The sequence below is a fragment of the Lepidochelys kempii genome, chromosome 1 (assembly GCF_965140265.1).
Source record: "Lepidochelys kempii isolate rLepKem1 chromosome 1, rLepKem1.hap2, whole genome shotgun sequence".
Lineage (NCBI taxonomy): Eukaryota > Metazoa > Chordata > Testudines > Cheloniidae > Lepidochelys > Lepidochelys kempii.
The window spans coordinates 43,098,182-43,123,032 of NC_133256.1; the positions used below are offsets into that span (position 1 = coordinate 43,098,182).

Here is a 24,851-nt window from a genome sequence, read left to right on the forward strand (position 1 = left end):
ATGGGAGCATAGGCTCCAGTAACACCCCCTCACCCTACCCCCCATCCCCCAGGCTGAATTTGCCCAGGAGATGTAACTTGCACCTCTCGGTGCCATGTGGGACAAAACTACACCTGTGAGCTATACAGCACAAGAGTGTAAGTATGTCAAAGTTCTTCTGGACCTTTCAAGAGAGTGAAGTAGAGATCTGGCAAAGTGCTGAAAGGAATGGGAGTGGGGAGTATTCGGCACCTCTCAAGAGAGGCTCTGAGGAGCAGGCCATGTATGTTTCCAGGTTCAACAGTAGAGTAGCCGTTCATTGGGTATATACTATATCTAAAAGGATAATTAATGTACTTCTGTGTGAGATGTAAGAATATTAAATGGGTTGTAGGAATTTAAAGACACTGGACCACATTCTATTCTCAAAAACAGTGGTGTAAATCAAAGTAAACCCACTGGCTTCAGTGGAGAAACTCAGGATTTACACCAGTGAAGGTGAGATTGCAATCTGGCCCACATAGCTAAATTCTTCAGTTAGAACAATCAATCAGAAATCAGCCATAATGCATAAGGTGTGAAAGAAGAACTTAGCCTTAGTGTCTGAGAAAATCTGGAGGGGGACAACGTGAGATTATAGTGCAGTGCTGCTTTCTGACCTCAGACTGCTCTAACCCATGTTGGTTTGGACAGCCCCTAGGAGCTGTTCTGTGGGCCAGGGATTACCAGAGCGAAGTGCACTCTGGCCACACTCCCTCCAACCCCTGCCATGCTCCCTCCTGGCCCCCCGACCCCCTACACCAGTGCCATGTAAGAAAGAGGTATAGAGCTGGCTATTCCAACTCTTTACCTATCAGGGTTCCCCTGCATAAGGAAATACACCACTTTCTGGCCCCTTTGCACCACAGAAACCAGGACACTAAGAGGCCAAAGGAGTGAGGATCTGGCCGACTAACTGCTAGGGCAGCAGTACAAGGAGTGTGTAGTTGTTTCCTGGGGGCGAGTTAAGCCATGTGCTGTCTTTTACCCAGCACAAAGTTGCATTGTATTTGCCAAATCTTCCTCATGTCAGATTTATTGTTGCTGATATTCTAATTCTGTTCCATTTTTATTGTAATTCTTTTTTGCTATCCTTCCAAAAAATACTTTAACTGAACAGCCAGGCCAAAATGCCACATAAACCCTGCCCAGTGCTCAAGACAGCAGAATCGTATTCTCCTAGGAGCTTACATTTGTTTTTGTTTTTTGATAGTGGAAGTTGTTTAGCACTGTTGAGATCATGACCTAAAATACAAGTCCAAAATGTTAATTGCTTTATCCTGCTATGGACCCAAATCCTGGGTCCTTACTCAAACTCCCACCAAAGTCAGTTTTACCTGAGTAAATCTGATTAAGGTCCCATGCTGAGGGACCATTGTGGAGGCTGAGCATATGGACACTTTAATATTTTTGGAATATAAGATGGTTTTAGCTTTTCCATTTCCCTCTCTCTTTATAAAACTGACTGGCACTAAGCTGAATGGACTTAATGAGATATACAAAATACTGGCCCAGTGCACCTCCTCCCAGAGAAGCATGAGGAAGGAAGAAACCTCCATGAGGACCTCTATATGGGCTTCAGGACCTCCAGTAACTCCCCTCAGCTTCCTAATAGCTCTGCTCTAAAGAAGCTGTGTTACATGGGTCTGAATCCCAGCAGGATTCCCGCATTTACAAGGCGCAGGCAGTTCACAGCACTGAGATGTCTATGAGGAGAATAATCCAGACTGGGCAGTACCTCTTCCTCTGTAGGGCAAGTGGGGGAGACAATATAGGGTGACCCCTCAGACTCCCACACTCCCTGTGGAGATCTTGAAACTAAAAAGCCCTCCTGTTCTTCTGTAGGGTGTCAGGAAGAAGATACGGTGCCAGAGAGGCAACTGGCACCACTTCCATACAGGGCAGGGGAGATCTATGTATTAAGAACCTCCTCTGCACATAGCTGTTGAATGCATTAGCTAGAGAATTAGGTGGACAATGTGTACTAAGAATTATGGCAGAGGAGCTCTCCATAATAATCAGATAGACGTTAGCAGGATTGCAGGACCTGAGGAGGCATAAGAAACTCTCCCATTTCTGGTCATTGATCATCAGGTATATCATAAAATTTAGAAACCTGCCTATACCCCAAGCACTAGTGAATAGCCTGCTTGTGTTTCAGAGTGTCAGCTGGAGCATTCCAGACAGCAGCATGTTGTGCTTCCTTCTGCGCACACTGTCATTATCAAAAACAGAAAAGATGAGGACTGCCTGTTTGCTCTTGGACTGAGTGAAGTACACCCGGCAGGGATGTACAAATGTTCTTTTGTCAGCCTGGACCAGTTCTTCATACGCTAAATTATAGCTGCCTTCCATAGTCTTTAAGAAGAAAATGTGTTGCTCTTTTCTAGGACATATGCCAGGCAGGGTCTGTGATTATACAACACAACAATCTTCACCCCCTTAAAACTCTTGGAGTAAGACCTGATTTATGCCTATGTAATCATGCATAAGGCTCTACATCTGCACTTCAGAACTATGGTGATAACTGTATTTGGTATTAAGAAAAGGAGTACTTGTGGCACCTTAGAGACTAACAAATTTGAGCATACGCTTTCGTGAGCTGCAGCTCACTTCATCAGAAGCTTATGCTCAAATAAATTTGTTAGTCTCTAAGGTGCCACAAGTCCTCCTGCTCTTTTTGTGAATACAGACTAACACGGCTGCTACTCTGAAACCTGTATTTGGTATTCTGTCTCTCCTTTGTTACTCCTCCTAAATAATAATACTAAACTGCTTGTATTTTACAGTTATCACAAGGTGACATTGATTTGGGGTGGAGTCTTTGAACACAAACACAATACCACTATAGCTTTTGTTTCAAATGCTCTTTGTACATAAGATCCAAGCCTGAACCATTAGAGGGGTCAGTTGCACACTATATAGGATTTATGTGCCTCCAGAGGGGTTGAGGTGAATGACTAGATGAACACTGAGTTAGCAGGAGATAAAACCTGAACACTCCTACCATTTGAGGCAAAGTGAATGAGTAAAGCCAGTATTCTCTAACAAGCTGCATTCGATAGATTAGGAATTTAAAAGCAGAGTTGCACAGGTCAATTTTCTCTACAGAGTTACAGGGCTTTATTCTCGTCTCCCTTACACCAGTTTTACACTGACTTCAGTGGAACTAATCCTGATTTACACAAATGTAAATGAGAGCGAGATCCAGTGGGGCAGATCCTCAGTTAGTGTAAATCAGCATAGGATCATTGAAGTCAATGGAGCTATGCTCAGTTAGCACCGGCCAAGGATCTGACCCAGTGTCTTGAACATCACGGATTAATCCCCACTCTGCTTTGGGAGGTAAGGTCCCATTCACCTCCACTTCACAGTGACATCCTGATCCAATGGTTTCCATGTACTGACAACTGGGCTTTAAAAAAGAATAAAAAAAAAAACTTTTGAAAACATAGTACATGAAGGAGGGGAGGCAGGGGAAGGAATGGAAATATAAAAATAATCCACAAATTTTTTTGCTGTTGAATCAATCATGATTTGATGGTGTTCAGACTGTTCTCAGTAGCTGTCCGAGCAATCCATCATAAGTTATACCTCTACTTTCTTTTCTCATTTCTTCTGGCTGCAGCTGTTATTATTGCTGAAGGCAAGAGCTACTACACTTCAACACCAAGGGCCACCTAGGAAACTTCTTAGGAGCCAGAGGCCTCATCTAAGTATCATACATATGTACACTGAATTTTAAAAAGATGTTGTAGGATTGTTTCCTTCTTCCCTGAGAAATTAACAGTCATATATTGTTGTTTGAGTTCCTCAACAATAAAAGCTGTATTCGATCAGCTTTGTCTTCAACCTGTAGTTGCAACCCCAAGCCACATTTTAGGATAGGGTGGGCTGCATTTGGCAGATCTGCCACTGACTTCAAAAGAACACTTGCTTCCTGTCATCTATTCCCCTGAACTAAACACTAGATCTCATTATTTAAAAAAAAAAAAAAAAATCTTGCTGGGGCAACATTTACTGATTCAAATAAAGCCTGGGTTCTCAACCTTGGGCGGGCGGGGGGGGGGGGTCACGATGCCCTGGGTTTTTCACAGAAGTACAGGGGACAGGGATGACCCTCCCTTTGTTGATGGTTGAGTAAGAGGCAGTGTCCTGAAATATTTTTCTGTAATGACATGGGGGACACAGTATGGAGAAGGCTGAGAACAGGACTGGCTGAAAACTCCAAACATAGTTTTACCAAAAAAAGTGAAAACGTTTAACTTGTTTTCACATTGAAGCGTGCAGTGCTGAAACATATTTTCTCAGTTTTTCTGTGAATTTTTTTTGCAATTTCTAACTAACTAAAACCTTATCAAAATCACTAGACAATATTTTGTTTACAGAAAAGCAAAAAAAATTGACAACCATTTTGATATTTTCAACAATTTCTCTTAAACTACTGAAAAAAAGGCACAACACTTCACATAAGCAATTTTTCACAGAAAATTATCTTGGAAAAAAGGCCATTTTTCAATAAAACAAACCAAAAAGTTTCAACCAGCTCTAGTTGAGAGCTGCTGATCTAAAGCTTTCCGCGGTCTCGTGCTCTCACGTAAATTATCATCTGCAATTCCTCTGAAAGGCTCAGCCAGGTAAGGAATAGATTATGCAGTAATTGTAAACTGAAAGGAAAACAATTTATATATGTTGATCCAAAGGACAGGTCAGATCTAATTAATGACTGACCCTGGAGAAGAAAGCTACTGCTGCTGCAGAGATACCCAGCTTACTTTTCAATGCCTTTTCAGCAACATTTGTAGTGCTGCTGAGAAGGGGAGTGATTAACCATTCCTTCACAGAGGTAAGGTACTACAACCGCTGTTCAAGTTCTGCGGATAATTGTCAGTAATTGGTATTCTAACATTTGCATTACCACATATTAGTGAAAATTAATTCAAATATGCCACAATGCAACATGATACAGGAAAAAACAAACAAACATCAAATACAAATTTCTGTGATACTGCAGCTGTCCTAAGAGCTTAAGACATTACTGTATATTAGGAGGTTGGCAGCAATAAAAATGACCTGGAGAGTGCCATTTGGAATGATAGTTCACAGGAGAAAGGTCAAAGGGAAAACAGACTTGGCTAAGAGTGCCAACTTGCGTAGGCTACACAGAGTGCAGTTTTAGCTAAACTCTTCAGTTTATCAGATGCACAGGAGGAGGATTCTCATCTTCAGTGGACTGAGAATGGCTGCTATGCTGGTACAGTGGACCATAGTGTCTCAGCAAACTTTCACTACAGTGCAAAGATCTTGTGTAAAAGCTGAAATGTCAGACATGGTTACTAATTCTGAGTGCTGCAGTTTCTGAGTGCTCAACTTGAGACTCCTTAGGGCCAATTTTCAAAAGTACTGAGTACCCAAACTCCAATTGAAGCTAGTGGAAGTTGCAGGAGCTCAGCAAACCCAAAATGTCTGAGGTTGGAAATCCACAAAAAATTAGGCACACTGGCTTTTTTGAAACACTGGGCCTTTACATATAAAATCGTCACTCTATTGACAGCCAGGGTGAATACAACTTCTTTCATACCTGCTTACAACAGTTCTACAATGAAAACTTCGTTAATACGGTTTCCTAGTCTCCTAAGATCTTTCTCTAGGAAAGAATGTTTTTCCATTACAGAAAATGAATTGTTATTTGGCAGTTTTAAATGTCTGACATTCTAGGTACTTATACAGAGATGCAGGGCTCCTTGGAACCATCCTACTGTCAGGTGCTTGAACCCTTCATGAAGATAAACTTTTAAGTCCTACTAGCAGGTGAGCCTTGCTAGCTCTAACCAAATTATAAAAGGCATTGAATTATCAAGCCTGACATAAGGAACTAGGGCTGGGACAGAGAGGTCCTGCAGGAAAAACAATTCCTAGGAACAGCCAATCTTAGGGGGAAAGCTTAGACTGTGGAACACCTGGCTGTTTATATTTGAGTTACTAAAGCCAAAGCAGAGGAAGGACTATATAAAGTGTCTGAATATTCTATTCAGAATTGCGTGGAAATGATACATGCTTATCAATCTATGGTACTTATATAGCCCCCCACCACCACCACCACCACAGTATCTGATGACCTCATAGTCTTGAATGTACTTAACCACACAACACCCTTGTGAGGTAGGGAAGTACTACAGTCCCAAGTTTATAGATGGGGAACTGAAGCACAGCAAAACTAACCCACGGCCACACAAGAAGACTGTGGTGGAACTATGAATTGAATCCAACTCTCCTAAGTCTTAGGCGGGTGCCTTAATCACTAGACCAGCCTTTCTCTCCTTATAGTTTACAATTGTGTAAGATCACATGTTGCATGAGAATGGACTGCATTGTGTTACCCTTTGTGATATTATAAACCAAGACACTAGTGTACACCATTACAACACCATAAGCAACATATATGTTAATTTACCATCAGTTATTACTGAAAGCAGGCAAGACTCTCATTGATCTTAATGGAATAGAGGTCAGGCCTTTGATGTTGATTGAATAAGCTGCTCATCATATTAAATAATGTGCCAGTTAAACATGGATAAAAAGAAGATTCAGAGTTCAATAACACTTATTTAATTGCCACCAGACAGCTCATGCGTATGTGTGCTCCCGTGTATGCGTGTACCTCTGTTTGGGGGTGTTATTTGTCTTGAATCTCCTTGCCAAATTATCTGTCATCCCTAATTATTTCTACTCAATCTATCAGTGTGACAGGTAAGCAACGTGGGTACAACAAATTCTTCTCTGGATGTGCATGTGTAACTCATATCAATGCTAAGGAAAACCCATACCTCTAAATTTGGGCCCAGCAGTCACAAAAACTGGCTATTAACGTTCAGTCACAAACTAAAGCAGTGCCTTTGCCTTTGGTTAGGAGTTCAAAATGCTAACCATTTTAGGAGCTTGTTCCTGTGGTCAGTCCATGCGGGAAATTCCCATTGAGCTGTTCACTTGAATAACAGTGAAGTTCACACTCCCATTGGTGCTCCTGCAGACCCACTTTGTAAGGATTTGTCTATGCTGCAGCTAACTCGAGTTATAACCGGAGACCCATCCACACACAAAAATCCTTACTTCAAGCATGCTGGTGCATTTCACTCAAGCTCACTAGCCCCACCAGGGGATACAGGCTACAGCTCAAGAGAGCACAACCTGTCAGCTGCTAACACAATCACTCCGGGCTGCTACAGCAGTGGCTCTCAACCTTTCCAAACTACTATACCCCTTTCAGGAGTCTGATTTGTCTTGCATACCCCCAAGTTTCACCTCACTTAAAAACTACTTACAAAATCAGACATAAAAATACAAGTGTCACAGCACACTATTACTGAAAAATTGCTTACTTCCTCATTTTACCATATAATTATAAAAGTAATCAATTGGAATATAAATATTGTACTTACATTTCAGTGTATGGTATATAGAGGTGTATAAACAAGTCATTGTCTGTATGAAATTTTAGTTTTTAATTGACTTGGCTAGTGCTTTTTATGTAGCCTGTTCTAAAACTAGGCAAATAGCTAGATGAATTGATGTACCCCCAGGAGTACACATACCCCTGGTTGAGAACCACTGTCCTAGAGTGTTATTTCACACTGGATATGTCTACACTGCATAGTTAACTTGCGTGATTGGTACCAGGGTTAGTCTAGCCTACGTGTGAGTACTCCCACAGCAAAGCCCTGCCCACATTACTGTGTCCTCACCATTTCTACACTTGCCTGTATGCATCCGGGGTGGGGAGAGGCATATCCCATGGTTCTTTGTGCCAGATTCCTCCAGGAATCTTGTATCAATTGCAAGAGAACTTGTCCTTCCTTCAGGGGGAATTTTGGGAAGGACATTAGAGGACTATCAGCACTCAAGTAATTTCATCTGTGTCCTCACTGCAAAGTGGATGGTTTCCAGTTCACATTAAAGTGGAGTCTGGGGTCTACCCACACCTCCAGCTGGATAAACTAGCCCAGGCTTAAAGCACCTTCAAACCCAGGATTAACTGAGCAGTATAGACATACCTAACGTGGCTGCTCTCACTCAAACTATGTGGACTCGAGAAGGGTAAAGTCGAGTGTATATAACTTGTTACCTCTGCAGTAAGACCTAGCCTCAGACTTCATTGTGCTTATTTCTGAAGCTGATCTTCACAATAAAAAGAATTAGTGAGGTCATTTCCTAAAAGGGACAACGTCAACCTAAATATCACACTCCTATCTGAAAATATTTTATCTACTAGAATTACAGGTAACCTGTAAAATGACCATAAATGAAAGCAATTAGAGGAACAAAGTTTCTCTATTTCAGCCTTTTACTATGTGCATTTAGCAGAACTTTGTGCATAATTAGAGTTAATTATTTATATTGTGGCAGTGCCTAGGAGCCCTAGTCGTGGACCAGGACCCCACTGTGCTAGATGCTGTACAAACACAGAACAAAAAGATAGTCAAAAGAGATTACAATCTAAGTATAATCAGTCTCAGCATTTCTCTTATGAAGTAAAGAGCAGCAGCCTTTACCAACCAGAATGTAGTAGGTTTCTGGGCCACTGTATTAAGAAAGACCAAATTCTTCACATGAACAAATGAAATAAATATTTAGAAAAGAAATTTAGGAAGAGTGGGGAGAGTATTTTCAGTAAGCTTGATGGTTTTGTGCTACAGATCCAAGATTTATAGTTCAGTTCTCAAATTCTTGAGAAGAAAAACTAATTTCCTCTCTATCAGAGTACATTCCAACTTCGGTCATACCCACTGAAGATTGTGGGGATAGACCACAGTGGATGATAACAGGATATATATTTTTAATCCATTTGATCTCTACATTTTTACTGACCTAAAAATAAAAATCCAAAACCCTGTTTTGCAACCATCTAGTGCATTATTGACAATGGCTTATTTTTAGTGAACTTAAGGAGCCAGGAAGGAAAGGAAGTGGTACATCTTTTGATGTCTTTGGCTCCAAAAGCAAAGAGTTGGAGGCTTCTTAGAGAATAATTTAAATCTAATCAATCTGATCTAACTGGTACCGCATCATTGCAATTAGGGTTTAGATATGCAAAGTAAACAAAATTAAAAAATCAATGAAGAAATGCATATAACTGGCCAACGGGGCTAATTGTTTGACTGGCAGGAGGGGCTATGCACTCATGGTGTCTGACTCTCCACTGCCTGGCACTCTGTGTAGTTATTTGCATCTGTGCTACCCCTGCTACCAAATAGATTGGTTGTGCTTTACACCCACTTAGCACAGGTGCAAATGACTAGACATGCTACAAGTCTTTTCAATTTAGTGTAGTAGGGCACCTCCTATTTATTCAAAGTACATGTACTTGCTTCACACTGTCCAGCTATAAGTCACTGAAACACTCAAAAAAGAGAGAATACTATGGTCTGTAAGAATCAAAATGAGAATATTCTAGACAAAAAGTTAACTCCTTAATGTAAGGGGACTGTTGCCCCCTTACTAACATTCAGTGGGGGTGTTTTGGTTGGCTAGCTCCCAGTACTAAAAAGGGGGAAGGGTCTATGGAAAATCAGGACCCTGAGACTGATAGTCCCCAGGAACAATGGGGATTGGCCAATGCTCCAGGTCAGCCTGAATGACAGGGCGGGTAGGCTAATCAGGGAGTCAGGAGGCCAGGGAGGTCCCGTCCTCCATGTGAGCTGGATTTGCCTGGGTCAGGCAGAGTGGGGCCGAGCTAAGGAGAAAGCTGGGGCCCGAGCTGAGCTGGGGAGCAGAGCTGTGCCAGATCCAGAGAGAGAAGACCCAGTCCTGGGAGCAGAGCTGCAGCCCCAAAGCCAGAGGCACAGCCCAGAGAGAGCAGACTTGCCCTGGGAGGAGAGCTGCAGCAACCAGAGCCAGAGGGGCCAGAAAAGCAGCCCAGGGAGCTGGAGGCAGAGCAGCAGCAGCAGCAGCGGTGCTGAGATAGAGTGGTGGAGCTGGGTGCGGTGAGCAGCTGGGGAGAGCAAGGGGGACCCTGGGCAGCGGGCCCAGCACAGGGAGATGCCTCAGCCAAGAGGCTCTGCAGGCCAGACGTGGATCGTAACCCCGACAGGGCCCAGGCGACACTGGGCAGAAGGGTCCTACCACTTAGAGCCTGAGAGCGTGTGGCCACCACCAGAGCAAGTGTCCAACCCACAGCATCCCTGCAGCACAGCCAGGGCCTGAGAAGAAGGCCTGGGACTTACACGGAACAGACTGTGAACTGCCCGGACATTCCAGAGACACGGTTTGTGATGTTCCCTGCCACAGAGCGGGGTGATGTGTTTCCTTTAACCTTTCTCATTTTCCCTTATTCTTTTTAAAATTAATTGATTAAATAACTTGCATTTGCTTTAACTTGTACGTAATGGTCAGTGAAGTGTCCAGTGCAGAGAGAGTACCCTGGAGTGGGGACACCCTAACCCCTATCCTAGGTGACCGCAGCAGGGTTGGAGGTCAAGCCCCCCAGGAATCCTGGGCCCAGCCTTGTTGGGGTTAAGAGGACTCTGCCAGACAGGAGAGTGGAAGGGAAGTCTTCAAGGGCAGGGAGGCCACTGGGTAAAGGAAGTGGGAGTGAGGACTCGGATCCTTTCACTCGCCCACTTCACCGGGGTAATGCAGAAGCCAGGAAAGTTCCCCACAATAGCGGGACTATTCCCCCGCTTACATTAAAATAAGAAAAGTCCCCATAAAAGTAAATGGGGCCTAAATTTTTACCAACAGGCAAATAAAAATCAGTGCTTTTTAGGTTGGAAATGTTCTGTTCTCAGAGCTGAACTGTGAGAGGGAAAAGGTCTGAAATGTGGTAACTAAGGAAAGCGTGAATAGCAATGGATCAAGACAGGGTTACCAGATCCAGACCATATATTCAAAAAGATACACCCACACACACATCCCATCGCTTCTGAAAGGGTCCCTGCATTTTGCAATGCCATCACACAAACAACTTTGAAATTCAGTTGATCCTGACTGTGTGTAGCCTCAGACAGTTCCTGACTGTGAAAATGCATAGCAGGTTCCATTCAGCATAGTTAACTTTTCCTGGGCAAATTGTCTAGTCCATTTAGTGAAAGAGATGCATGTGACTATTCAAAGTTTTCTGTCATCCTCCAGATAAATACTCAAAATAAAAGGTCATTGACCCATTCACCAAGCAATTATGATAGTAACACTTTGTAGCTCTTCAGCAAGCAACCTTTGTGTCACTTTCCTAAATAGCATCTAAGGCCTTGTCTACACTACAGAGTTTTTTCGATGCAAGTTACACCTACAATCAAAAACTGGTATAATTACATCACTTGTGCTGTTCACAGAACGCTTCTTCTGTCCATCAAGAACATCCACAGTTGGTGCTCCAGCACTGACAGCGAGAGTAGCGCCTGGTTAGTAGCTATCCCACTGTGCAACTCGCCACCTTCTGCAGCTAGGAGTTGTGGGAAGGCAGAGTGGATCACAGAGCATCATGGGTGTGGGCTCAATGTCCCATGATGCAGTTTTTTCTGTCTCATCATTCCATGGGCTTTGGACTATGTTTCATGTTACTTTTCAGCAACCCGTTTACTATGCGCCCACTGTCTCTGCCTGAAAGGATGGATCCTGCACTGCTTTCTACTGTTGTGGTTACTGTTATGAATACAATGTGGCCAATCATGCAGTATGATGATCAGGTAGGGTAGGGTAGGAAAGGGATAGGGTCCAGCATGACCTAGATAAATTGGACAATGAGCTCCAGTCATGTGTCTTTCTATAAAGCCTTCTCCTATGATTTGTTAACTTGCTGCCTTGCATGAAAATTTTGATGATTACTTCCTGTGATTTGTAGTCTGCAAATGTACCAATCACCACTGTGTATTAATTCCAGCAGCAACCACCGTGTGTAGGAGACAAATAAAGATTGATTATCATCTTTCAGAGAGTATTTTTTATTAAATACCAATTAACAACACACAGAAAATGCTTGCTGGAAAGGGAGATAACAGTGAAGGGCACTCTCCTGATGGAGTCTCCCATAGCTGTGTGTAACTCCAGCTAGCATTCTGGAAGCTGTCCGAAGGGGTGGAGTGAACGGGGTACTGGGACAGGATGGGAACCTGCAAGGAATGTGTGGGAGGAGTTTGGGGAGGGCATGGTAAGCCGTTCTGGATGGGCGGTGGGGGTGAGAACTCATGTATTCTGCCTGCAGCATGATTAGGGACTTCAACATCTCTGTTTCCTCCTCCATCACTTTTATCATCTGCTCCTGGCCCACTAAAATTTGCTTCTGGCTCTCCTTCCTCTCCTGCCTATCTATTTTAAAATTTTCATTAACTGTCTCTCTCACATCCTGTGTTCTTGTTTCGCCTCATCAGAGGATTGGGGCACCTCCCAAAACACGTCCTCCTTGTTCCACCTCAGTCACTTCCTTATGTGGCAGACAAGCACCACCAGTGTGTAGGGGGTTTCCCTGAAGGCCACATCTGCAGAAACACAAGAAACAATAAACAAAAGCATGACTGTTACTGCACTCACTGCATCGAATCATAATAGTAAAATACACCTCTTTCTCACTGTCCCTTGGCAGGCACACAGCTCAGCAAATGCCCAACATATGGTGAGTTTGGCCGTGGGTGGGGGAGGGCCTCAATATGGGGAAAAGGGTCTTGGTGTTCTTTTAACAGGATCACTGCAAGCGACTAGGGACAAAATTGTAAATTCTGCCACCATTTTGCACGGGCAAGGGTCCTTGAAGCCAAAATCTCACTCCTGAGGATAAGCAAGTATGCAAGGGTACATCTCTTGCATGTGTGTGGCTTCAGACCGGTTCCCTATGCTGCTTGCCTTTGTGCCACTTTGGGCCCTCCACAAGTGATTGCCAATTGGAGCAGGAAAGTTTCCTGCAACGGGGGCAGGAACAAAACAGCTCTGCCAAGGGACCTTCGGCAGAGGATTAGCAAGTACCTCCAGGAAAGTTTCCTAGAGCAGCGGTTCTCAAAACTTCAACCCCCTTCTGACAACAAAAATTACTACATGACCCCAGGAGAGGGGACCGAAGACTGAGCCTGCCTGAGCCCCACCACTCCTGGCAGGGGGGCCCAAAGCTGAAGCCCAAGGACTTCTGCCCTGGGCAGGGAGCATGAAACCTTAGCCCTAGGCAGTGGGGCTTGGGCTTCAGCCCTGGGCGGTGGGGTTGGGCTTCAGACTTGCTGGGGCCCAGGGACAACACCAGCCTTGGCAACCCCATTAAAATGGGGTTGTGACCCACTTGGGGTCCCGACCCACAGCTTGAGAACCACTGTCCTAGAGAGATCTCTGGATGATTCCCATTAAATCTTGTGTATTAACACACTGTTCCGACCCACTGCGTAGCTGCACAGGGAAACGTGAAGCACAGGCAAACACAGCTAGTCTTGTACATTTCTATCCCTTAACCCACTTCTAGCATAAAACAAAGCAAAGGACAGCTCTACCTCATATAACCAAGCAGCATCTACTCAAAAAGATAACTTACCAGAGCTCCCCTCTCCTGAATCATGCACACCAGAGATGGACTGCTAGGACTGGCTCGAACCATCCAGGGTCAAGAAGACGTCCTGGCTCGCCTCAGTACTGGACGACCCTGTCACCTGTCCCATCTTGTCCTTCAACTCCACTTCCTCGTCCACCACTTTGTCCTTGGGGTTGAGTCTGCTGTCCACTGTCTCCAACCCTCCTGAAGTATCCCTGGGGCTCTTGGCAGTGGAGGTGGAGTTGCCACTAAGGATGGCATCCAGCTCCTTATAGAAGTGGCAGGTCTTTGATGCAGCACCAGAGCTACAGTTTGACTCCCTTGTCTTCTGGTATGCCTGCCTCTAGCTCCTTTATCTTCACACGGCACTGATGCGTGTCCCATTCATAGCTCTTATCCAACATGCCACGAGAAATCTGACCATAGATACTGAAGTTCCTACAGCTGGAGCAGAGTTGGAACTGCACAGCCTCCACTCCCCACAGAGCGAGCAGATCCAACAACTCAGGTGAGCTCCAAATGGGAGAGCATTTGCTGTGTGGAGTTGCCGTGGGAAAATGTGGGAATGAGCTCTCCACGCCAAGGAAACAGAAAGTGGAATTTCAAAAATTTCCTGTCCTTTAAAAGGGATGGGGCGGATGCTTGTGACCTAGGTGCAGCACAGCGGAGTTCGAACTGCTGACCAGAGCGGTCAGGATTGGCGTTGTGGCACATCTCCTGGAGGTCATTTACAGCAACATAACCAAGAACAGTGTCTACACTGACACTTTGTCTATCTAACTTTCCCACAAAAAGCTCTACACCTCTCACTGAGGTGGTTTTATTATATCCGCAAAGGAAGAGACTTTTGTCAAAGGCAAAAGCATTGTAGTGTGTACACCTCCACTGTTTTGTCGGTGAAAGCTGACTTTTGTGAACAAAACTCTGCAGACAAGGCCTAATTCTGCTCTCACACCAGTGTAAAGCCTTGTCCAGACATAAAAGTTGCACCAGTTTAAACCTGGGTGTAAACAAGGATTAAATCAGAAGTACCTCCACTGAGGCTATTGAAGGTATATAATACAGTAAGACTGGAATAAGTGAGATCAGAATGGGAACCTTTTCACTGGGGATTTAGTGGAGCCAGGATTTCACCCCAAATTATTCTAGTTTCCTCTACTTTCTTATGAATCAGATTAAAGGAATTCACCTACATGGACATTTTAGGAAATTTTATAATCCACCCCTAGGCAATCCTACAGTTATATCAAATGGCATATTGCAATAAAGTTGACTTTCATCGTATGCAAGTGAAGGCACAAGTGAAATTCCAGTAACTACTAAGTGAGCTGTAGCTCAGGAAAGCTTATGCTCAAATAAATTTGTTAGTCTCTAAGGTGCCACAAGTCCTCCTTTTCTTTTTACTGTCCCTTTATTGACCAGTGCCTGCATTAAGATTTCTCCAGTCATGATCAGAGTTTCAGTGCAAGCACATTCACTTATGAATGTGCTTGCTGGTTTACCTCCAGTAAAAAGAATACTTACCTCATCCTTTCCCCACCCCCCACTGCAGGAAATAAAACAATTTTATAGGCGCATAAGGAATTCCTCTGCCTAAAACAAACCATCAAAAACAGAGGGGGGCACTGATTACACAGCTTCTGAACCTAGAGAACATGTCCTTAGCTATGCTGTGTCTAAAGGGCAGCATCCTTTCTATGAGCCCCAGATTCTCCACACTCACTGCTTAACTCATGCTCCATAGCGTACCCGGCGAGGGATCATCCTTATGAAAGACAATTCAGGTTACCAAAGCTCATATGCATCATGTGTATGTTTGCGTAGACTTTGTCTTGGTGTGTTGGTGCAGATTTGGGGGGAGGGATAGTTCAGTGGTTTGAGCATTGGCCTGCTAAACCCAGGGTTGTGAGTTCAATCCTTGAGGGGGCCATTTAGGGATCTGGGACAAAAATTGGGGATTGGTCACTGCTTTGAGCAGTGGGTTGGACTAGATGACCTCCTGAGGTCCCTTCCAACCTTGATATTCTACGTGTTGTTTGTGTGATTTTGGATGTACCATTACGCGTTCTCGGTATGGCAGAGCCAGTGTATTGTCTTGTGTTGGGTGTGTATTTGTGTGTTGTGCGGATCTATTGGAGTGTGTGTGTGTGTGCGCAGCGCGGAGGCTATTACACACCCACCCGAACCTGCAGCGCTGTGACCTGCTCGTAGCTCTGCAGACTGCAGCAAGCCCTTTGCACAAGTCCCATATGCAACAACACGGCATCAGAGCAAACAAAGGCACCCGGCCGGGAGACGGCATCAAAAGCACACCGCGAAACCGCTGCTGCGGAGAGAACTGTGGCTTCCCCCAGCAAAAGGGGAGATGATTGTACCCCGAATCAATGCGCTCATTGGCTGCCCTGGCCCGGGGGGGGGGTGTCTAACCCTGAACAGGATTCCCGCTGCTACTGTGTGTCATTAAATTGGCAACTGCTATAAATTAGCTTGACAGCTAACGTCAAGCTGCAGGGTATTAACAACAACCCGCACCCCACGCCCCCGCGGCCAAGAGAAAGAGGACAAGGCGGCTGCTGCGCGACGGTCGGGGGCAGGTAACAGGCGGAGGTTCCCCCTCATCCGCCAGACCTGCCCCCCCCCCCAGGCGGCGGGGCATCCTCGCGCCCCCGCCCCTCCTGCCCTTACCAGCCGCGGAATGGATCCTGGACTTCCTCTGCAGAGACATCCTCAGCGCCTTGCCCAGGCCGGCCCGGCTCGGCATGATGCTGCCGCCGGGCGCGCCCAGCGGCGGGGGGACACGCGCCGCCGGGCGGGGGCGAAGGCCGCAGGCCCCGGCGAAGGCAGCGGGCCGGGCAACACGCGCGCGCCGCGCCGCTGCCGCCGCCGCCACGTCTGGCCCGGCTGCGCGGGACGGGAGCTCGGGCGGGGAAGCTGAGCTGGAGCCGCGAGCCCGCAGGAGGGCGCAGGGCGAGAGATGCCTGTGCATGGGGGCGTTATGGCCGGGGGGGGGGGGCGTCTGCCTAGTGTCAGCGGGGGCCAGGGGCTGCCCCGTGCCCTGGTCAGGGCTGGAGCCCCCAGTGACAGCCATTTGGCAACGTGGGCCCGATCCTGTCCCCATGCACTTCAGTGGGGGCAAGAGCAGGGCGGCAACATGGGTGCAAGGCTCTTGTCCACACACAGTGTGGCTGGGCACTGCGCAGGAGGCAATCACAACGTGAAAGCAGCCCCCTGGGCTGTAGAGAGGCCTGCTCCTGGCAGTGAGATAAAACTATCAAGTGCCTGGATGAACCTCCAGCCTTGGCTGGGCGTGACTCACTCAGCTAATGCAACAAAGCCATGTGTCTTTTTTTTTTTTAAGAGTTATTTTTCGAAATATGGGCGCTGCATTATCACAAGGGACATCACAGTGTTCACCAAGGTCACGCACTCAAGGCAACAGGAGCATTGTGGAAAAATCGAAGGCACGATATAGAGCCAATTCTTTACTACCCATGCTATTGCTATTAATAAAAATAATGTATAGCACCTGTCAGAAGAAGCTCAGGATGCTTTGTAAAAATACCCAGTTACTGCACTCATCACCATGGTAGAAGAATCTAATGCTTCACAGCAATACAGAGAGGTATGTATACATTACTGGCCTATTTCATAGATAGTACAGAGGAATCTGACTGATTCTCTACTGCCTTGCACCTCAGGTAGCCATTTGTGCTTGAGCAAAGTACTACTGTTGTGATCTCATATCGACTTACAACTTAATTTGCACAAGGTTCAATTCAATGGAGAATTATCCCCACACAGAAATAAGTGATTGGCCCTAGATTGTACAGGAAAGTCTGCAGCAAAGCCAGGCCTAGGACCCAGATCTCCTGACTCCTAAGAATGTACCTTCAGTCATTCAGAAACCATCCTTCTCCTGTGCAGCAAACTGCACGCCTCCTTCCAGTTTATAAACAGAGTTTATCCAAAATATGTAGTTCTTACATAGATGTAACCACCAAGTAAATCAAGGATAAGTAAATTAAGAAAAATATTAATCCTAATATTGCTTACCTTTTACAGTACATAACATTTTATTTCTTCAGTATGTTGTGCAAATGTTTACAGCACAGAGGTACCAAAGATAGCCAAGGTTAGGAGGAAAATAAAAAACAAAGTCACTTCAGCCAAAATTTTTAAACTAGGCACCCCAATTCATATTTAGTCATCTGATCACTAGCCTGATTTTGAGTGGCTCTGAACCCACATAACTCCCATTGGAGTGGCTTCCCTCTCCTCAATTCTAAGAGATAGTGACTGTCAGTAGCAGTTTTCAACAGACTCTACATTGCAGGGCCAAATTTCACTCTCAGTTACATGGGTGAGCTCAAAAACAGCATGCTGAAAAGGATATGTTGGAGTAAAGAGGTGCCTGTCAAATCATTCATCACCCACTTTAAAGAGGTCAAAAAGGCAGCATTTACTAGTTGTAGCATCCTAGAGAAAATTTCTTCAAGATTGTTTATTGGAGGTATATTTTGTTAAACTTAAACAAATGTATAAAATAGCTATGGTCTTATTTGGAGGAACATGGAATTTTTATACACTGATGGTGGACTTGCCCAAAGGTATGCAATTTCTGGGCATCAGTAAAATGTTAGAGCCATACACAGAAACACTAATATATACATACACCAAATGCAGTCTCTCAAATGATCCAGTAAACTCCTCATAGATTTGTCTACACCTATGGAGATCTTTGATTCCACAATATATCAGTCTCACAGTTATTTGTAGCTGTGAGACTGATCTTGTCTTGAAGCTTGAAACAAAGAAGGTATGCTGCTATGGTAGTATGCGAGTTGTAGTGGAAATGGAAAAATGAAAACACCACATTTGAACTAAATGATGGAGACAAAAAAAAAGAGACAAACATTTGGAAACTGAGGTGTCTTTTTAATTTTTTATTTAGGACCTGTTCAAAGCCCATTGAAATCAACGGAACTTTTTCAGTGGACTCAAGTGTTCATCAGCAGTCGAACCAAGACATTTCAGATAATTTTTGAATAATGAAGAATAGGCATGTGGAGAAAAGTATTGTGAGTATAATAAAGGTGAAACAATGGAAGACTAGGAATCTATGCCTGAGAAACCTGAAAGAAAATAGGGACAATGCTTAGGGACCAGGTTAAATTTAACAGGTAGAAATTATTAATTACATATACAAATAAGGGGAAACACAAGAGGGGAGCTACATGAATTGAGTTATATGGTTGCTAGATCGTATGCTGCAATTCTTTGAATTTTGCGAAATACACAGTGTGATGCTGGCAGACCTGGAGCCAACTCTTGCCAACGCTTTAGGCCTCAGCTGAATATTGACAAATTCATTGCTGGAAACCAGTCCAGGTCACCTGTGTGTTAATATGGTTAAAACAGGTATTGAACTTATAACATGTTTAGACTATGAAATGCTTGTAAGTTGATGCGTGCATTAGTCTCACTTACAACATCTTTATCACAAGCTATAAGGTAATATTTAATTGTTTTGCTTTATGACTGTAAAAAAAGTTTGCTCTGAACTTTTGAACCCAGTCAGAAGGGATCGTCTAACCATCAAGAAGGCCTATCAAAACTAAATGGGCCATTGTGGGACACTACTATAATAAATATTAAGCATACTAAGATTATGCTAATTGCCTCTCACACCCATAAAGAGGCGTAGAGACTGTCCGGTTTGGCCAATGTACATGGCAGAGGGGCATTTCTGGCACATGATGGCATGTATCACTCACCAGCAACCACACAACAAAACCACTAACCCAGGAACCTATCCTTGCAACAAAGCCCATTGCCAACTCTGTCCACATATCTATTCAAGGGACACCATCATATGACCTAATCACATCAGCCACACGATCAGAGGCTCGTTCACCTGCACGTCTACCAATGTGATATATGTAATCATGTGCCAGCAATGCCCCTCTGCCATGTACATTGGCCAGACTGGTCAGTCTCTATGCCAAAGAATAAATGGACACAAATCAGATGTCAAGAATTATAACGTTCAAAAACCAGTTGGAGAACACTTCAACCTCCCTGGACACTCAATTACAGACCTAAAAGTCACAATTATTCAAAAAAAAAAAAAAAACCCTTCAAAAACAGACTCCAATGAGAAACAGCAGAACTGGAATTAATCTGAAAACTGGACACCATTAAATTAGGCTTGAATAAAGACTGGAAGTGGATGAGTCATTACACTAACTAAAAACTATTTCCCCATGCTAATTTTCCCCCTTCTGTTACTCACACTTTCTTGTCAACTGTTTGAAATGGGCCATCTTGATTATCACGACAACAGGTTTTTTTTTCCTCCTGCTGATAATAGCCCACCTTAATCGATTGGTCTCGTTAAGAGTTGGTATGGCAATCCCCATTTTTTCATGTTCTCTCTCTATATATATATATCGTCCTACTATTTTTTCCACTGCATGCATCTGATGAAGTGAGCTTTAGCCCACGAAAGCTTATACTCAAATAAATTTGTTAGTCTCTAAGGTGCCATAAGTACTCCTTGTTCTTTCTGCTGATACAGACTAACATGGCTACCACTCTGTGACGAGGTGGGACTGTTCTTAATGTTTCCTCTGAATACTGTAGGGGTGCCTCAGTTTCCCGTATGCATTTCGTAAGTCTCTAGGTGGTGGGATAAGGGGGTGTAATTGTTGCAGAGCAAAGGGCCAGTTTACATAAATGGCCGACACTCTGTCTCCTGGCAACTGATGGCCTGGACCCTTCCCCCCTGCAAGGTGATAGCTAAAGAGTTGGAGAACAAAGGAATCAGGTGACCTCCTGGCCCGGGAAAGGGACAAAGCCCAGAGGAGGAGGGGGTGGAGGGTGAGTCAGTTTGGGCTGGCTGGGGACGTGGAATGAAGTGCAGATGTGGTTGTCTGGCTCACTGCCCCCAAAAATGGACCTGGCTGAGTGGTCCCGTTCTCTGTACCTACAAGCTCTATTTTAGACCATGTTCCTGTCATCTAATAAACCTCTGTTTTACTGGCTGGCTAAGAGTCACATCTGACTGCAAAGCTGGGGTGCAGGACCCTCTGGCTTCCCCAGGACTCCACCTGGGCAGACTTGCTGTGGGAAGCGCACGGAGGGGCAGAGGATGCTGAATGCTCCAAGGTCAGACGCAGGAAGGTGGAAGCTGTGTGAGCTTTTTGCCCTGAAGACAGTCTGCTCGCACAGAGGAGACTTCATCAGAGTACTGACTGGCTTCATAGGGAGCAGTTCCAGACCATCGCCCGGGGACTCCGTGACACACAGTGAAACCTGTCTCCAGACAATGTGACACACAGTTATACCAGTTATCTATTCAATAAGAAAGATGTAAAACATGAGTTAAATTTAAATGTAATAACAACCTCAAAATATGTCTGCTCATGTAAAAAAGCTATGTCAATGTAATGAATGGCTCACTAGGCTTTCTGTTTTACTGATGTCAGCAGTAACAAAGAAATGCTTTGCAAAAATCACTTTTAATGGCTAGATTATAAGATCTATTTTCCAAGGCAGAGCATTAAATAACATCCATAGCCATATATAATTAGGCTTGGAAGGGTTAGATTATTGTCAGTAAATGTCGATTTCACCATACTCACACAAACTGATGAAAAAATATTTCCATTGATAACAGTTGGAATTTAAAGATAGAAAGAAAATGAAAAATGCTGCTTGAAAACTTAGTTTGATTTAAGGATATTTACTGTGTACATTTTGATATGTGATGTTGACAATTTGTGTTGTACCAATTATAAAGTTTAATTTTTTTAATCTCAACATCTGTCATCAAATATTTGTCTGATGCCCCATAATTTCCTGCAAATATGAACATTTAAATTGATAAAAAATAGGGAAAATGCTTAAAACCCATAATTTTGCATAACTGAAAAATTAAATAAATAAAAAGCAGGGGAAAATGCTTAAGAATACATTATTGAAAAACAGTTGAACTGCAAGTTTTCATGACATGATGAAAACACCCCCATCAAAACTCTGACCCCTTTCTACTCTAACACTTGAACAGTGCAACCACACCACTGTTGAATAACTGGTACTATTTTTTCTAGTGTAGTCAGGGCCTTAGATACTGTGGTGGTGACTATCATGGCTTGTGTACACAAGAAGGTTACTTTGGATTAAGATGGGAGATGAATTTATAGCACACTAGCTACTCTTAAATAACTCCATGTGTAGACAAGCCCTTAGAAATGGTTTAGGCAGAGAGCTATACATAATACTGAATAAGAACTGCAGGAGATGCCCTCTAGGTGGCAGGATTCTGAATTGTGCATATAATTTTATTTTTTAAATGTTTATGTTTTGAAGAGTGTTAATGGCTTGTTTTAACATCTGTTTTATAAGTAATATGAGATATAAACTTGGAATGTTGAAAAGCATAAGGACTGAGTAGTACTGAACAAAAAATTAATTACCTGAAACAAAAAAGAAAAGGGCTAAATAATTGAAGAATTTAAGTAAAAGCATAAGTTTCAAAGTAGATTTGGATTTTGTTAGATAATTATTGTGTATTAGATGTGTTTTCACCATTTCCAGTCATTTTCTTAGACCTCTATTAAAATGCAGGAAATACAAGTGTGAGACTGCCTTATATGTTGTGTTGTCATCAACACCAGTGCAAAGGGAGTGCAAAGCAGATGTAAAATGCAACCATTCTAATTGGTTAAATATTGTTGTAGAGGGCTATACAAAAAACAAGGCAGAGGAAAAGTTAGGCCCTTCATAGCTTACATGCTAAAGAGTGACTATAAAGCAACTAATACTAGAACTGCAAGTGTCACTGTATCAGATTTTTATATAATCAGACATTCGAAACATCTTTTAGTGAGTGACTAATTTTTAAATACAGACATATTCAGGGAAAGCTACATACTGCAATACATGTAATAGCTCTTCTCTAACTGTATGTTCAGAATTGTTCAGAGCTGTCAGGTTGTTGGCACTAGAGGTCAGTGTAAGTCAAGAGTAAAACAATTAGTTACCATTATTTTAAAAATGTATGTACATAGGAAAATTTAAAATGTAGTGTTTCACATAAGCTGGTTCATTGAAAAGCATAAACCACTAGGCTAATACATGGTTTTGCGACAACTGAGAGTGTTTTCCCCCATATTCTACCAAGCCCAGTTTATTTAACTGCCTTCTTTCAGTGTTTTGGATTACTTGGGAACAGTGTATAGTGATCCCCTTCATCACTGCTATGTGGGAAACTGTTACAAAGTGACTCTAGTATATGACAGTGAGATTATTTTCATGTCTGAGAATGTCTACTGCAGTACAGAAGTGTGTTTGTTAGGCATAGCAAGAATACTGCTCTCATAAAGGGCTTTGCATTCATAGACTCAAAGTGTTTACAGAGGAGGTAGGTATCATTGCTTCCCTTTTTGCAATTAGAGGGGGGAAGCACACAGAGAGAAAGTGGCTTGCCCTTGGTTGTTCAGAGGGCCAGTGACAGAGCTGAAAATAGAAACCCAGATGTCCTGAATCCCAGTCCAATGCTTTATCTCCTGAGCTACCTGTGTCCCATATAGTAAACATTATTGCTTTTATGAGTGACATCAGGATGAATGTATTATACCCATACAGTCCATAGGTACAAAGGCCTGGTCTACACTTCAAATTCAGGTCAACATAGCTGTGATGCTCAGGGGTGTGAAAAATTCACAACCCTGCATGACACAGCTGTTCCAGCCTACCCCCTATATAGACACTGATAGGTCAATTGAAGAGTACTTCTGTTGACTTAGCTACTGTCACTCAGGGAGGTGGTGTTCTTACACAAACAGAAAAATCACTTTCAAGCCTGTAGTCTGCATCTGTGCTCCAGGCCTATGCTGCTATAGTTCCCATAGTGTAGGCCTGGAAGAAAACAGAAACACGAGTCTATATGGAATCTACATGTCTTCTGTATGAAAACCAAGAGAAACTACAGCACCATGGATAGTTCCACAGTGTATGTCTCACATACTCTCTCCCACTGCATCCTCCATTACCAGCTGCAGGCCTGATTATGCAGCCATAGCACTTCAGTGCTTCCTAAGTAAAGTACAAGTGAATCTGAATCAGGATTTTGAGATTTGGTCCAATTAGTTGTCTAGCATGAAGAGCACAAAGCTTTTGGAACAAATCAATATATTGTTTCAGACAGCTTATGCTCAAATAAACTGGTTAGTCTCTAAGGCACCACAAGTACTCCTTTTCTTTTTTCAATATATTGTGCACATCTGAACATTTCACAATTCTGATCATGGAAAGGATAAAGGAGTGAAAAAGAAAGATACGGTCAGTTTTATTTGCGCTTACAATATTTCTATAGCTTACAGCAGCAGTTCTCAAACTATGGGTTGGGACCCCAAAGTGGGGTCGCCAGGGCTGTCTTAGACTTGCTGCATGCTGGGGCTTGGGGCTGAAGCCTGAGGGATTCAGCCCTAGGTGGCAGGGCTCAAGTTACAGGCCCCCTGACGGGGCTGAAGCCCTTGGGCTTCAACTTTGACCCGTTCCCCACCCAGGGCAGTGGGACTCAGGTTTTGACTTAGACTTCGCAAATTAGGCAGACTCAGGCTTCGGTCCCCCCTCCTGGGGTCGTGTAGTAATTTTTGTTGCCAGAAGCGGGTCGTGGTGCAATGAAGTTTGAGAACCCCTGGCTTAGAGAATAATTTTATTTTCCATCTGATTGATTTTAATGTTCACTTCTATAAAGAAAGAGGGGAATCCAGTTGGCTAAATCCTGAAATTCTTACTCCATTTTCACTCAGGCAATCCCTCATAAGCTTCAAAAAAGCATTTGCTTGAGGATGATGTGATGTTGCACTCCATATTCTTTATGAAAACATGCTTATGATATGAATATAATATAACTTAGATGTACTTTATGCTAGATGGGTCTTGTAAAATATCATTGGAAAGGTTATAATTTACTGAATGTGATTATCCAGTCTGTATGCCTGTATCATTTCTGTACCTGAAGTTAGGAATATTGACTATGTATCTCTCTATCAACTATGCTACTTTGGGTAACACCCACTGCTAAGTCTTCAATGTTAACAATGGAAAAGCCAGACAGGGCTGATGGCCCTTCAGCAAGGACCATGGACTGTGAAAAGGCTTGGCTTTCTTGTGGACTCTCTATACTGCCACTGACTCATGGACGCTGTGATACTACAGAGTCAGGTGACCTGGTCACCTGATACTAAACTCCATCTTGGACTGCTGAACTTTTCCACTGGGAGGTGGGGAAATCCTATATAAGGTGAGAGAGGAAAACAATCAAGGT

The 24,851-nt window shown here is 43.7% G+C and overlaps 1 protein-coding gene across 5 annotated transcripts in view; it reads right to left on the bottom strand.

Moving 5' to 3' along the window:
* The window catches only part of ATP8A2 (ATPase phospholipid transporting 8A2), a 692,754-nt gene extending 676,439 nt beyond the window's left edge, over positions 1–16,315 (bottom strand). For all 5 annotated transcript variants that reach the window (XM_073340296.1, XM_073340286.1, XM_073340333.1 and 2 more), the window contains exon 1: positions 16,202–16,315. In XM_073340296.1, the coding sequence (XP_073196397.1) occupies positions 16,202–16,277 (76 nt within the window). In that variant the 5' untranslated portion in view covers positions 16,278–16,315. The remainder of the gene's footprint in view (positions 1–16,201) is intronic.
* Between the last annotated feature and the right edge of the window lie 8,536 nt (positions 16,316–24,851).